A 15113-nucleotide genomic window follows, 5' to 3' on the forward strand; every position below is an offset into this window, starting at 1 on the left:
GATGGAGGCAACATCAAGTGTAAACTTTTAAAGTCATAATTTGAATGATAAATTCTAAATATTGATTTGCTTTCATTCGTTTAGAGTAAAACACCTATCATGAACGATTTGAATGATTAGTGGATGCGGCCGTCCGCTGGCCCACACTCAGATCTCATTATCTCCTTTGCAGCTAAAACTTCCATCTTCCTTTCAGATCTTCCCCAATTCACTCGGCAGTTAAATGTGCCCCTTCACTGATACCAGATAAATACTTTTCCTTGAAAAATCCACATGAAAAGTTCCAGGGGGCTCAGGAGTTTGCACAAGTGGAAATAGGCTGAATTACACATTAGTATCACAGATGGATTTTATACTCAGCTTCACAGAATTGTCCCAGAAAAAGAAAATATTCAGGCTAACAAACTCCCAGGTAGCCCTTTAGTGAGTATTCCTTCCTCCTAGCCATGCTGGAAGGAAGAGGTGTACACGCACTGGGCTTCTATTTTTCTCCAGTGGTTCTCAAGGAAGATTCGACCATGAAACATGGGCATGTCTGCTTCAAAAGTGCACCCAGAAAGTGCAACCCTGTCACTGTCAAAGGTGACATCTCACCTTGGCAGCTCACCCTTCTCAGAGGTTGTGTTTTGATCTCTGAAAGGAAATGGTTCTTAGCAAGAGACACACAACGTTAATGCTGACAGATTTTCAAGATGACAGCCAGACAAATAACAGCTTCTGTCCAATAGCAGCGTCAAAGCAGTTTTGAAGTCCTTGTTTTGTCGCTTTCCTTGTCAGTCCCGATCAAAAGGTGCTTTGAAAAACCGAAGCAGATGTCAAAGAAAGTTAAGAGCATGAAGAGGGTAGTTGCCTAGATAATCTTGGTAGTTTGAGTTAAGTGTAGGGTTTTGTGTTGACTCTGTGTGCATTTTTTGAGGTTACATGGTACCACCTACCACACTGGAGAGACGTGGCCTCATATTGCAAATGACAATTCCATAAACGAGATTCGGGAGGTCTGGATTTAAAAGTAGGAATTTGGAAGCTAAAATGACTGCCTAAATATTATGTATCAGACTCTGTGTTAAGCGCTTCATATACAGTTACCTCAGGTAAACTGGATGACAATTCCATGAGGCCAATGCCACTCGGTTAACGGGTAAGGAAATGGTCTCAGGGCCAGTAGCTAATGTTGCGTAGCTACTTAATGAAGAAACTGGGGGTGGAGCCCAGGGCTCAGTGGTTCCAGACATGGTTACCCAGGTCTGTCCATTAAGCAATAAGTTGTTTGGGTGAGAAGCTTACCGATATTTTATCAGTTACTTCTGGGTAAACAACCTCCCTCAACTTAAGCAATTCATTATTTTTGTGTGTGTTTTATAAGGGAAAAACGAACCAACACAATTAGAGCTTGCAATATTGCCTACACAGTGTGAGAAAAAGTATACTTGTTTAAATTCAGGATTATGAAACTTATTTTTATTTTTATAACAGGAGATGTGTCAGGCTTAATCTATCTTGAGTGTTAGAATCTTATTGCAAAAAGACTGCTTTCTTCAGCCCCCATAAACTTCATTGCAAGCCAAGTGTCCCTCCCAGGAAGTTGGTTCCTCCCTCACCAACCACCATTTAAATGCCCAGTCTGAAGCCAGAGAGTGTCCTATTTTCACATGCACTTCTTATTTCTGCAGTCTTAAGTTTGCTTTTAAGCTTTCACTTCCCTCTTCTTTGGTTTCTGAATGTCATAAGTTGTATGATGGTTTCCAAGTATGTCAGGTCACGGCCTCTAGAAAACAGGCAGCAAGCTGGATGGGGTTAAAACTGTGAGAGATTTATTGAGGAGGATGTCTGGGATAGGGAGGAAGCAGGGAAAGGCAGGCCAGGATGCAGGCTTGACAGCTGTGGAAGGAGAGGAGATGGGAAAATGATTGGATAGGAAGGGCCTTCGACCCGACCGTGGTGTAGCGATGGCCACATCCCAGCGGGCCCAGGAGTGGAACTCAGAGGCAGAGTTGCCCCACGAAAATCTCCCACGTTGGGCGGAAGCAGCCAGGTCCCATACCACAACAAGCTCAGCTATTGGCTAAAAGCTTTCCAGGAACAGAGTGCCTTGACTAGAGTGTTGCCCCAGATTTGGAGACTGTGGCTGGTGGCTGTTCTGTTCTTAGAGAACTTTCTCTCCTGACAGATCTGAGCCACCTACAGGTACTTGATGGGTCACCACAATTTGTCTCAAGTTCAGCAGATGCTTCTCTCTTATGGGGCTGGAGGCATTTTTTTATAGTTTTCAAGAGACCCTTATTGAGGGGAACTTTATAAGGGGATTAGTGTGATGACCTTCAGCTCTCATCACTGCGGTTTATAGGCGGGCTGGGGCTGATACTCACCCTCACCCTCAGCTAACAGCTCTCCTGGTTTCAATTGCTTACTGGGTGGTGAGACTAACTCCTCTTCCATGACAGGTTGGAGCCCCTCATCACGGAAACTGTCCCAGGCCAAAGTTACTGCACGTGATGTTTCAAAATCACAGTTGGGCAAGAGAGTATCAAGAGGGGCCCCACATGTGTTTCTCTCTCCCCCATCATGTGACCTCATCCCTGCCTCCTCTTGCTGATGGGGGTCCATCATCTCTTCCACAGGGGAGACTCATTTTGTCACCTGCTGACCGCTTTGTGAAGGAAACTCAAATCACTCAGGAGGCAGCTAGAGCCTCTTGTTCAATGGGACTCGCGCTGGGTCTTCTAGAAAGAGTGTGCTTCATTGGCAGACAAGGACCTCTAACCCTGTAAAGCTCAGAATTGTGGTGGCAAGAAGTACTAAGTCCCCTACAGCTTTGACATGGACAATGGCCTTTGTATCCAACTTACCCACCTTTCCTCATCCTGCATTCACAGCTTGGTCCAATTAAACTTGCACATGAGACCCGCTATTGTTTGACGCATACGATGAGTTACCCTTTGCAAGAAGTGTAAGTGTTTGCGTCTGTGTGTGTACATGTATGTATATGAACTAAAACACAGAGTTGATGAAAGTGTTTTATGCTGAAAAAATGTAACTTTGAAATGAAGCAGCAGAACTAATTATCTATTTGGGGAAAGGTACAGCTCCTATTTGGGTCAGAAGTAACAGAGAAATCGCTGATGCAATTATTCCTCATAACTGTCTCCCAAATGCCTGTGTGCATTAGTAACATGCATGAATGCCCACATGTATCTGTGTTACAGAGAATGAGATAACCACCATCTCAATAAATCCTTAAACTACCTAGCACCTTTTGCTCAGTGATGTGGCACCAAAAATAAGGAAAGGGCATGCGGAAGTAAAATGACAGAGGTCAGAGTTCTGTGAAATCAAATATCTCACCCTCTGTGAGAAAGATCAAGGCCACCATCATCACGAAGCAGACAGACCCTCCCATTCCAACCATGCTCATCGTCCACCTCCCCCACCGCCCTTCTGTCTGAAATTCTCAATGAGTTTTTGCAAACCACTTCATTTGAGCAAGCTTCTAGTTATTTTCTGATGGACGTTCTTGAAAGCACAGAAAGAAACATGGTGAAAACACCACGCCAACTTAAGATGCTTACCACCGCGGTGTGACAACCTCCGCCGAGGGGTCCCTTGATTGGGTTCGCCCTTCGGGACAGCTACGGCTCTAACTAGTGCGCCAAGCTCCCAGCCAGGTCCACTCTGTTTTACAAAGATGTGTACCTAGAATCTGACTGTCAACTCAAGACATTCTGAAAAAATGAAAGAAGAGTAAAAACTATTTTTGACTGAGTGGCAAGTTGTTGTCAGAATTACATGCCTGAAACAGAGTCTCATGTTCATGCTGAACCCTTGTTGGCTGAGCCCACCATGGTCATTTCACTGTCAGAAGTCCTCAGGTGAGAAGGGGCAACTTCATTTCTCATTATAGTTTTTACCAAACAGTAGTTTTGATAGATTTATGACAAGTGCAACAATGATATGAAAGACAGATAAAGAGAAATGCAAAACGTTACTTGGCATTTCTTAAGTTTTAAAGGCAGAGTCAAGTAAAATTAAAGTTTAACAAAAATCTAAATAAATTTCTAGAAAGGTAGACTCAATGGGATTCCAAAATTCATACACTCAAAGATACTTTTTACCATTCATATACGTGTCTAAGAAATCGGTCAAATATTTCTAATAATGTATTTTTGTTTCCTCTATTGACAAGTGAATATGTGAGGAAAATGCTAGAAAAATCTCTTAAAAATTCATATTAATATCCATGTCCTTTTTCTTTATAAAAGAGTCACCATTACTTACTGGCGTAGAGGAGGGCCCAAGAGTCACTTCCCGTATGCTTCAAACTGAGAGATTTGTGTCTTTACATTTTTGTTCAAACTTTTCTATGTAAAACTTAAGGACCTTACATTTGGAAACTTTGTGTATTCCGATTATTTATTAGGTGTTTAGAACTTCCCCAGGGTCAGACGGTATTTTAACGATACCTCTTTATTAGATGACATTTTTATCCTGTGACGCTAGCTCGTAGTGGAACTAAGGCTGTGGTGGAGCTGAGGTTCCGGGAGAACCACAGGAGGTTGACCAGTCCATTCGTGATGCAAACAAGTATTTTTCCTCCCTCCTTCCCTTCCTCCCTTCCTTCCTTCCCCTTCCCACTCTTTCTTCCTGCATGTCTCCCTTCCTCTTTCTCCTTCTCTCTCTCTCCTCCTTGTGCCTGGTAACAGCAACCCCCAGCTTGCTTGTTTGTTTCATCTTTCCCACTGTATTAACCAGGCAAAAGTCAGGGTGATTCTGATGAAATGAAGACGAGTCTCAAGGGCCGCCCACTTGACCTCAATCATGTGCCCAAAGGCAGTCTACAACTCCTTGTCACGAATTCTTGTTTACTTTTAAGCCACTGGCACAATTTACCTCAAAGTAAAGGAAAGCAATCCAAGATTAAATGTGTTTTGTGCTTTTTTTCTTTGGAACACAGTTTTGAGAGTGTCCAAATACCAGGGTACCAGGAAGTGTGTTAGGATTTTCTGATCGCAATAAAGTTGCGTTTGCTGTACCGTCATGTTTAATGCAAAAGTATGGCCCGGTTTGTTGCTAATGGGCATGTCTGGGCATTGGTGTGGAGCTCAAATTTGAACTAGCACCTCTGATAAAGGTGGCTGCCCCGCTGACCTTGCATGCCCTCGCTCGGTTTCTCTCCATGGATTGCGCTCTGCTTTCTCTTACAGCATAGATGGAGAAGGAGGGCGAGGCCACGAAGCAAGTTACGTGGGCAAACATTTCCGCATGGGATTCATGACGATGCCTGCTCCTCAGGACCGACTTCCCCATCCTTGCTCCAGTGGCTTTTCGGTGAGGTCACAGTCCCTGCACTCGGTTGGGGGCACAGATGATGACCGCAGCTGTGGCATCCGGAAACAACCACCCCCCAAGCCCAAGCGAGACCCCAGTACCAAGCTGAGCACGTCGTCGGAGACGGTCAACAGCACAGCTGCCAGCAAGGGTGGCAAAGCCCCGGAGCGCGCCGAAGGTAAACTGCCCCAGGCCCACTTCCCCCAGAAGATTTCAGGCCACGCATTCCTAATGAGCATCTGCTGTCCTCCCCGGGCTCTCAGAGTCCTCCATCTTTCTGAGGTCCCACAAATTTAAGGACAAGGGAAGCTAACTTTTGAGTGCTGTCAAAAAACACAGAATAGTGTATTGGATTTATCAGAATGGGAAGGCAATATGGGCCTCTCGCCCCTGAAAGCATCAAATTATTACTAAATTATTTTGCCTAGAAAGTTATGTTATCTTGCTTTTTATAGGCATTATTTATATAACTAAAGAAATATTACATGATCATTTGGGGAAACATAATGCAGGGAAATATAAAGAAGAAAAAATAGTATTCATTCCTTAAAATCATTTTTTTACATTTTGGTATACTTCCTTCGTGTGTGTGAATGTGTGTGTGTGTGTGTGTGTGTGTGTGTGTGTATATATATATATATATATATATATATATATATATATGAAGGAAGTACATATATATATTTCAATGTCTATTTTCCCTCAGCTGTGAAATATATATATATATGTATTCAAATATATCTCAGTTTCCTGGCTGGTCTATGACTATAAATTAGGCCAGGCTGACCCCAGATCTCATCAGCTCTTTGGTCCTTACTTGGATCAGGAAGGCCCAGGTTTTCGGAGTTTTTCCTGAGACTCCCCTGGCAGGAGAATAGTCTTGCATGTGCTTTGATTAGAAGCCCATTGTGGTTCTTGTGTGTTAACTATGGAAAACACTTTAAGGTTCCCAGCGCTACTGGTGGCCAGTGTGAGAGCATGGCTGTAGCAGGCCCCCTGGCCTTTCTCTACCCTGTGTGTCCCTGACACTCTCCACAGTGGCCGCCAGAACAGTGGGCAACACGGTGGTTTGCATTCCAGGTGGTCCTTTCCTCAGCTGGGCAGGTTTCTTTGTCCCCTGGGCTCCCCAGACCCCATGGAATTTCCCTCTTTTCCTGGTCCGATCTTCCAACAGAGGCGCAAACCTAGTCTGTAAAATGAGGCGCCCATGAGGCATGTCCTGTATTTTCCATTACCCTCATCTCTCGTTTTTTGCCATATTAGTGCCCAAGTGCCTATTTGGCCAAAAAATAAGACCTTCAGTACATACTCAAAAATATAAATAAATGCTTGGAGATGAAGCTAACCCAGGCATTCTATATGGAAAAGTATCCACTTCGTTCAGTTTTTCCTATTACCCATTTATGCAAAAATGGAACATGAGTATATATAATGTGTGTGAGAGTGCAAATGTGAATGACATGTATGTATACACAAATTTACAACGTTGAAATCATTGTGCATAGAGTTGTGTGCTGTGTATTATCACTTAATCTCTTGTGACTATTCCCCATGGCATTCAACTTGTTTAAAAAAACACCATTTTTAAGGAGAGAAGTGTATATCACAGTACTTTAATTGTTACCTCTCTGATGGATACTTACATTGGTCCCAGTCTGGTTTGCTGTGATAAATAGCACAACAGAGACGGTGTATGTATCTCTGTGTCTATTTATGTAACTATTTCTGCTGCCTTAGCATATTTGACTCTTTTTTTTTCTCATGATTGAAGGTCATCAGTGTGTCCTTCAACTACTAACACATACATGCTTTTAGAAACAATTTAGGTGTTTGGTTTTCTTGTCAATACACCAAGGGGCTCAAGAGCCTTTTGAACATATTAAATATTGTTCTCAGAGTTCCTCTGATACTGACACATGGTGCCTTTTACTTCTTTTTGTTTCCAGAGGTTACCTCTCTCCTGCCTTTGCGCCAGGAAGCTATACAATCAATTACACTAGACTGTTTGCAGAAGAAGTTTGCTGATTTACAAGAGTAGTGTCTGAAGGAAGAGGGCCTGAACTCGGTTTAGAATGATTCAAGAATAGAAGACAATAAAGAACCAGCCGAGGGGGCGGGGAGAGATGGGAGAGACAAGGGAAGCAGTCAGTAAGGAGCACTTATCAAGCACTGTGATGCTTCTAGAAACATTCCTGGAGGCAGTGTCCAATATACACTTCAGAGTGGCCCCCCTTGGGGCATGGGGACCTGGGGTGTTCACAGTGAACACAGGCTGAAGGGCATGATGATTTCCCCCCGAAGGAGACATTTGGGTGGCAATTCAATCGTCTTAAAAACAGAACCGATGGCCGTTCATTTGAGATGCTCTAGGTAGCTGACTGCTGAAATAGAAAAGCCCTACTTCTTTCAGATCCCTTCAGCATCTAGAGATCCAGGGTTCTAAGTAGCTGGTTATCAAACAGTAGAGGCTGTTATTTTCTTTATTTCTTCTGAGGATACGATTACAGCAGCAGCAAAGACTTAAGTTAGACTCGGAAGACTGTTTGATGGGCAGTGAAGTTTATTAAAACTAGGTCCAGCTTTGGCATCAAAAGGTGCTCTGAAGATGGGTTAAGGAGCTTTCAGCTGTAGTGTGTCTTTGAGGTGGGTCAGTGGACCAGAGAGACTGTTAGGATCCGGTGCAGAAATGGTCAACTTCTGCAGAAGAGTGATTCTCAATGCAAATTTTACCTTCTCAACACGCTTAATGAAAAGGCGATTGTAAAAGTGGGTACATTCAACTCTCTTCTTTCACGTTATGACTTTTGTAACAACAGGCATTGGGACTCAGTTCAGAGATGGGGAGTAAGCCTCGAGTCCCAGTGAATGCATTCATATGTGTGTCCTCAAAGCCAAAATTGTACAGATATGTAGATCTTTCTTTGACAAATTCTCAGTTCTTTATAATTGTGAGTTAACTGGAGTTCATTATGGAGCATATGTTTTCTTTACAATTTTTCCCCCTATCAAAATTACAACAAAAACAAAAGCTGACTTTTATGAATCTTAGTCTGTCCTTTCTCTTTACATTAAATGTCAGCAAAATCAAAATATCAATTCAGGGGCATTAGAATGATTTCCATGGTAACCAGCTTCTCTTTAAGTAGGGCAGTATGACTTCCCTGTGGACAAAAGTTAAGAAGAAGTGGACTTATAGCAAAGCAGTTTTCCAGAGTAGGAAAAAAATGGTGTAATGATGAACAAAAAAAACAAAATAAAATCACACACCAAGAAAGGTGAAATTTAGTTTTTAAAAATGATCTTGCCTCATTAAAAGCATACATTTACTATACTATTTTAGAAGCTTCTACCATATTGCTTTTTAAATATATACCATAGAGTAAAGAAGACAAACCAGCAACAATTGCCTTTTTTTTTTATTGCTTCCACCTAGTACCTGCTTAGTTTGAGGAGATTTAGATAAAGTAAAGGACGATGACTGCAAAGGATGAGGGTCCCTTCGGTCTCTGCCTCGTGTGCAGCCCAGACAGAGCAGGGCTGGGAAACCGCACCTCCACCACTCCCGTTGCTCAAGAAAACACACACCCACAACACACACCCATTCTTCAGGAGCATCACTGGCAGAGACACCCTGTGGCACAGGCACAGGACACTGTACTCAGAACTGACAGGCGAACATTGACTTTGGCCAGACGGCCCAGTGAGAGAGTTTCTTGACCTTTACCGTGATTCTTTAGAATCAGCCTGTCGTGGGACGTTGATGGCACCCCGCCTCCCCCACAGCTTTATGACAACCCACGGGCTAAGGTCCACAAGGGTGCGTGGGTGGCAGAAATTGCTGTAAAATATAAGTTAACACTATTTTACATGTGGACGTATCACCTAGGCCAATAGGTACAATAGACCTGCATACCATGGCATTTTGCTTTGGTGAAGCACATATATTAAAAACAAATAGGAGAGGAAAAGAAAGGCCACACATGCACACAGTCTATGTGTTAGGGGCTTCAACGTTTTACACAATCACCCAAATATGCAGGGAGGTGTCTTCCAGGTGAAATAATCGTTTCCCCATATGATGACATTGATTTAATATTAAGGAAAGCAAACTTTAATTATACTTCAAGTACCGGTACACTTTAGAATCCTTAAAAAATAAATATTTTAGTTAAGTTTTTCTTATGCTATTATTATAAGTCTATACTCTGAATTGGCAAAACACTAAATATTCTAACTTTCACTTGTTATGAGCCCTTCCTTCAAGTCATTCCCAGGCCTTGACTTACAGTTTTATTTCATGATTGTCTCTTGGCAAGTAATGAGGGAATATTTTTGAATTGCGGCAGTGTACCTGCTTTCGGATTTTTAGCTTCTAGAAATGTTTAGTGGAGTCATGTGTGTAAATCATAATTGGAACACCTGCAGGAATATTTGGAACCATGATTGTCCTTGGAAATGTGAATTGTGTGGTTGAACCAAAACCAAGGGAGGAAGGCCAAGGTCACTATGTGGCTGCTGCTTTAAAAACAGAAACAACTCTCTCCTCCAAGGTGACCCCAAAAGGTGAATTACAGCCTCTGGGAATGTTGTTTTTCAGGCCTCCATTTTTTCAGCCGATACTTGCGGCACCTGCCGTGTAGGACTGGGGATCCCGTGGCAAAAGGAACAGAATCGGTCCTTTCCCTCATCTGACTACCGGTTTTGTTCCCAACCGCCATCTTAGACTGTGTTTGCCTCTACACATCATGAAGCAAGCCCCGACTCAAGGAAATGATTTCTAGAAACCAGAAAATCTGGCATGACAACCACGAGAGCTTCCTTCCTGTCATTAGTTGTTTCGCTTTGGAAGGAACAGTGTAACCAGCTTAATAATGTGACTTTTCCTATAAGGATATGTGTTGCACTTTTGCTGTTTGGTTTGACATTTGAAAGATTCCCGACTCTGATTTTCTACTAATATAAAGCTTCAAAAGCAACCTGGGGAGGTTTGAGGAGAGAGCAGGCGAACGAGTGGAGTGTGCTACGGCCTTGGGTCCTTACAGGTTTCCCAGGTCATAATGCCAGTTTGGGAACCTACATCAGCACCAGTCGGAGCCACCCCGTATTGACTTCTCTTCCTTGGTTACGAACCCAGATCTCTGATACTTCCTCAAGTGATCTTAATTGTTTTAAAAGATGATTCCCTTTATAACTCAGCAGGACATACTAGGAAAACATGGCTGTAGAGGCCAACAGACTTTGGATTCATGTCAGCACTACCAGCATGCGCACATCTCTCTCTGCCTCAGTTTCCTCTCTGTAAAGTGGAAATGGGAGTGCTGATCTTATGTGGTGGGTGGAATTCAAGATGCTACCCAAGATTCTCCAGTCCTTGGGATACCCACCCTCTATATATTCCCTGGAAATACCACCTACCCCTTGAGGATACAGGGAGCCATGTGGCAAGGAATGTGGGTGGCCTGTAAGGATTGAGAATAACCCAACTGAAAGCCAGCAAGAAAACAGGGGCCTCAGTCCTATAACTGTAAGGGACCAAAATCTGCCGACAATAGTCATGACCTTAGAAGTGGATTTTCCCCACAGGATGCAATGTGGATGCCACCTTGACCTCAGCCTGGATATGCCCTGAGCGGGGAACCCAGCCGTCTGGGCTCTGGTTGTGCTTGGACTTCCGATCTATAGAACTGTGACCCGGTGAGGGGTGTTGATGTTTAAGCTGCTGTGTCTGTGAGAACTTGTTCTGTAGCAGTGGAAAAGTAATCCATCTCATCAAGTAGTTAGGCAGAGTACATGGGGTAAAATACATGCGTAAAACATGTAGCTTAGAATAGATTCTCAATAACCTTCCAGTCGTTCCGCTCTCAGCACCAGGCTGTAGCCTCAGGGAGTGGCAGAGAGTTAGGATCGTCCCCATGGCTTCCCGAACTTTCTTCATGAGACCTCCAGAGTGAAGGGGTGATGGACACTCAGAAAATGCTAACAAATTAGGCCTTTTGAGTCTCTGCTTAGCTCTTTCTGAATTTGTTTGGATCTTTTCCGGAAAGGGTCCTTTCTTTTTCACCAACAGTTTTTCTTCTCTCAGAGAGCTCAAAGCTGGCTTTCCAAGTAGCTTTTGAATGACTCGTGTAAATGACTGCAGCGTGTCTGCTCTAGGCCCTTTTCCATACCCCAAGTGGAACTTGTCCTTCTTGAGGTGAGCCCAAGAAGTGCTTGAAGCCTCCTGTAGCACGGCAGTAAGAAAACACCAAGGAGGGGAAAAACAAGCTCTCCAGGTCTTCATCATTTTGGCATTTGGTGGAGAGATGCAGGCGATTATCAGCAAAGGCCCACATTCCTGGATTCCTCTTTCCAGGTTGACAGTCAGAAGCGGCGAGGCTTCCTAGTGTCAAAGCCATCTGTCAAACCGGGCACGGCTCAGATGGAGATCGAGTTGTATGTCTACAGCATGTGATTCTTTTCTAGACCCACCCTTAGGCTCATGAATGAACCAGTTTGTAAGTCAAATCATCATGCCACGCGTCTCTCAGGCCTTGCCACGATGGTTGGTTCTAGTCTGAAAACTACCCGCCTTGTTAATGTTTCACCGATTGTGTTTTTCTTAAGTGGCTGGATTTGACCTCATTTGTCTCAGTGTCTCAGCATCATAAGAGGATTTTGGTCTGTGTTGCTGGCTCTGATGGATTATTTAATAAGAAACCAATAAACTCAAATTTCTTGAGTGTTTGCTGTGATCAGGGCATTGATCTGGAGGGTGTTTGACTACTGTGTAAAAATTGACACACATACGTCCCTTAAAATAGCACACCTTCATTGTCTCACAGTTTCTCTGAGTCAAGAGTCTTCCCAGGGTTGCCCAAGACTGGAATCCAGGTGCCCCTGGAGCTGGGTGAGGGTTCTGGCCGGCTCATCCAGCTGTTGGCAGAATCCCTGTCCCTGGGGCTGTGGAACATGTGATAGCTTCCTTCTTCAAGGCTGGAGAGAGAGAGAGAGACTCTCACTTGGATTCTGTCCCTCCAGGGAAGGCCTGGATCTTTAAATTGCTTGACCAGGGTAACTTACCTTGTGATGAACACAGAGTCAACAAATTGGGAAACTTAATTATGACTGGAAACTCCCTTCACCTTTCTTTCTATATCCTGTAACTTAATCACAGGGAAAAATGCCATTATATTCACAGTCCCATCTGCACTCAAGGACAGAGAATTACNTTGGCAGAATCCCTGTCCCTGGGGCTGTGGAACATGTGATAGCTTCCTTCTTCAAGGCTGGAGAGAGAGAGAGAGACTCACACTTGGATTCTGTCCCTCCAGGGAAGGCCTGGATCTTTAAATTGCTTGACCAGGGTAACTTACCTTGTGATGAACACAGAGTCAACAAATTGGGAAACTTAATTATGACTGGAAACTCTCTTCACCTTTCTTTCTATATCCTGTAACTTAATCACAGGGAAAAATGCCATTATATTCACAGTCCCAATCTGCACTCAAGGACAGAGAATTACAAAAGTCTCAGAGGGCAGGACTCTCATAGATCAGCCTAAAAATCTGCCTCCTCAGATACAAAGAGGATGTATATGCTGTTTTCCTGGAAACTATCCAACTACATGGTTGGATACTTCAGAAATGAATTTGTGGGAAGTTAATTACAATGCAGGAAGTAAACTATAACTCAATAGAATAATACAAACCTCACAAGACAATCTCAGTGATCAGTAAATGAACAGAGCAAACGGTAACTCCCCTCCCCACTTACTGCCTTGACTTGTCTTTTTCCCATCTAGTGGGAGTCAACCTTTCTGCAAAATGCCTGGGTTATTCCACTCAGTTGAAAGTGGGAAAATCTTTTTTGGGGGGCGGCTTCAGCCTCTTTTGGGAGACATGAGAAAATACATTCCTTAGTCTAACAGCCCCCACACCTAAGAACTTCTAGAGAATCCAAGTAAAATATTGACCAAAATGGTGCAAATATTAAGAATTATAAGGTATATAAATGAATGTCTCTTTGATCCTCACTGCCCATCTTCCTAGTTTGTGAGTCTCTTGTGGATCCAGTGGACCAGACTGACCCACACTGTCACTGTCCCCTAAAACACCAGATAGCTGTGGCCTAGACAATGCCCAGTGCCCACCACCCCAGTGGCCGTGGCGCTCCCTGAGGATTTCTCCAGAACCCTGGGATTGCAGGGATTGGAGGTGACAATTTATACCAAATGCCTCTGCTTGCCTGTTGAATGGCATTTTAAGGACAAATCAAGATGAGACTTCATGTTCTCCAGTTGTGCAGCTTGTGAATTGCAACACTGCATCAATCTCCAATTATGGAGAAATGGACATCAGAAAGCATGCATCCTCGGATGAAGTGGGGGTTACTAATGCAGCCCTCATTGCAACTTTTCCATGCTCTCTGGTTTTGGCTGGCCTCCAGCTTGGATGGGGGATTTATCCATGCGATTATACTAAAGCTCCACGGAGTAATGCAGTACATTATTCAATCGCCCAGATTTTGTAAGGGGCATGGAAGAAATGAGTTGATAGCCCGCCCTTCTTACGTGTCTTCTTCCTCATTTACTTCTGTACAAAGCCCTGCTTTTCCTCTTTCCTTTGACTTCAGCCTGGCCCTTAAATGTGCTATTTTACAAATGAGTCTTCCAGGGCGCTAATTGATACAAAGAGTTAATGCACTTTCAAGCATCTTTAATGTAAAAAGAAGTTCGGGCATTTGGAGACTTGAGAGGAAAAGCACAGTGACTCGCAATCCTCAGAGAGCCAGAGCGTCGGACATCATCCACCCATCGCCTCAGTCCCAGCTTCGTTTAAACACAGCGACTGCGCTGGATGACTTGAAATATGAGATTGCCATCTGCTCCTCTTAGGTGTACAAAGCCTAATACTGTATTTCCTCCATTGTTTTGCATCTCCAGATCTTAGTATGCACACAAATTAGTTATGTGGGTGGCAAACACACTTGACACCGTGTACATTTTAGTTTATCCTCGTGTTATAAATTAAAGAATGTTCAGCTCATGCCTTTTAGATAAGGCTCAGCAACCCAAGTTTCTCTATTAAGACATACTAGAGAGCTGGCATCTCTTTCCCTTAAGTGACTTTTGGAAGTTAATGCTCGTCTTTTTTACCCTTCTACCTGTCAGGGTTTCCCTGAGCCATTTCTGGGGTGGTCGTAGAGGCCAGGCATATTCCCCCAGATTAATTCTGTTTTGCCAACCTACAGGAATCCAGCTTCTGGGAAGATTTTCACTCTCCCTTCTAGAAGACCATGCAAAGCCGCTTCTTAAGGCAGGCTGACTGCGTGTGCACATGAATCCTGCCTTTAAGTGAGCCCCATGTCACATTCACTTACTGCAGAAAAGTGCTTTGATTGTGTGGCCCTGTGTCTGTACCGGGAGTTTTCACGAGATGTGTTGCTTTCTGTGATCTTTTTGTTAAGTGGGAAGACAGTGATTTAAAGCAAGCTCTTCTTAATTTTTTTTGCTACTAATGTGTATTAAACTAAGTTGATTATATGGAGAAGAACATGCGAACACATCACCCTTTGGAAATCTCTGCTTTCTGACAACTTCATTTAGTGAGAACAGCTGAAACCTAAGAAGAATCAAAAAGAGCTTAGGGGAGCCCAAATCCTTCTTGTGCTGAGGCTCAGTGGATTTTACGGAATGTCAATTTCAGGATTTTTGTCTTTGAACTTGCTGGAAAACACCATCTAGGGTGCTGGGGGAACCTGTTCACAGTAGTTCCGCATCAGAGGTGCTCCACCACTTCAAGGCCATCCTGGGT

General features: G+C 43.6%; 1 protein-coding gene across 1 annotated transcript in view; it reads left to right on the forward strand.

The window, feature by feature from the left end:
* NYAP2 (neuronal tyrosine-phosphorylated phosphoinositide-3-kinase adaptor 2) overlaps positions 1 to 15113 on the forward strand; it is a 213981-nt gene that overhangs the window by 91211 nt on the left and 107657 nt on the right. The window contains exon 4 of the mRNA XM_037029259.1: positions 5199 to 5500. Coding sequence (XP_036885154.1) covers positions 5199 to 5500 — 302 coding nt within the window. The remainder of the gene's footprint in view (positions 1 to 5198; positions 5501 to 15113) is intronic.

The sequence above is a fragment of the Sturnira hondurensis genome, unplaced genomic scaffold (genome assembly GCF_014824575.4).
Source record: "Sturnira hondurensis isolate 20B ecotype Veracruz unplaced genomic scaffold, ASM1482457v3 Scaffold0020237, whole genome shotgun sequence".
Taxonomy (NCBI): domain Eukaryota; kingdom Metazoa; phylum Chordata; class Mammalia; order Chiroptera; family Phyllostomidae; genus Sturnira; species Sturnira hondurensis.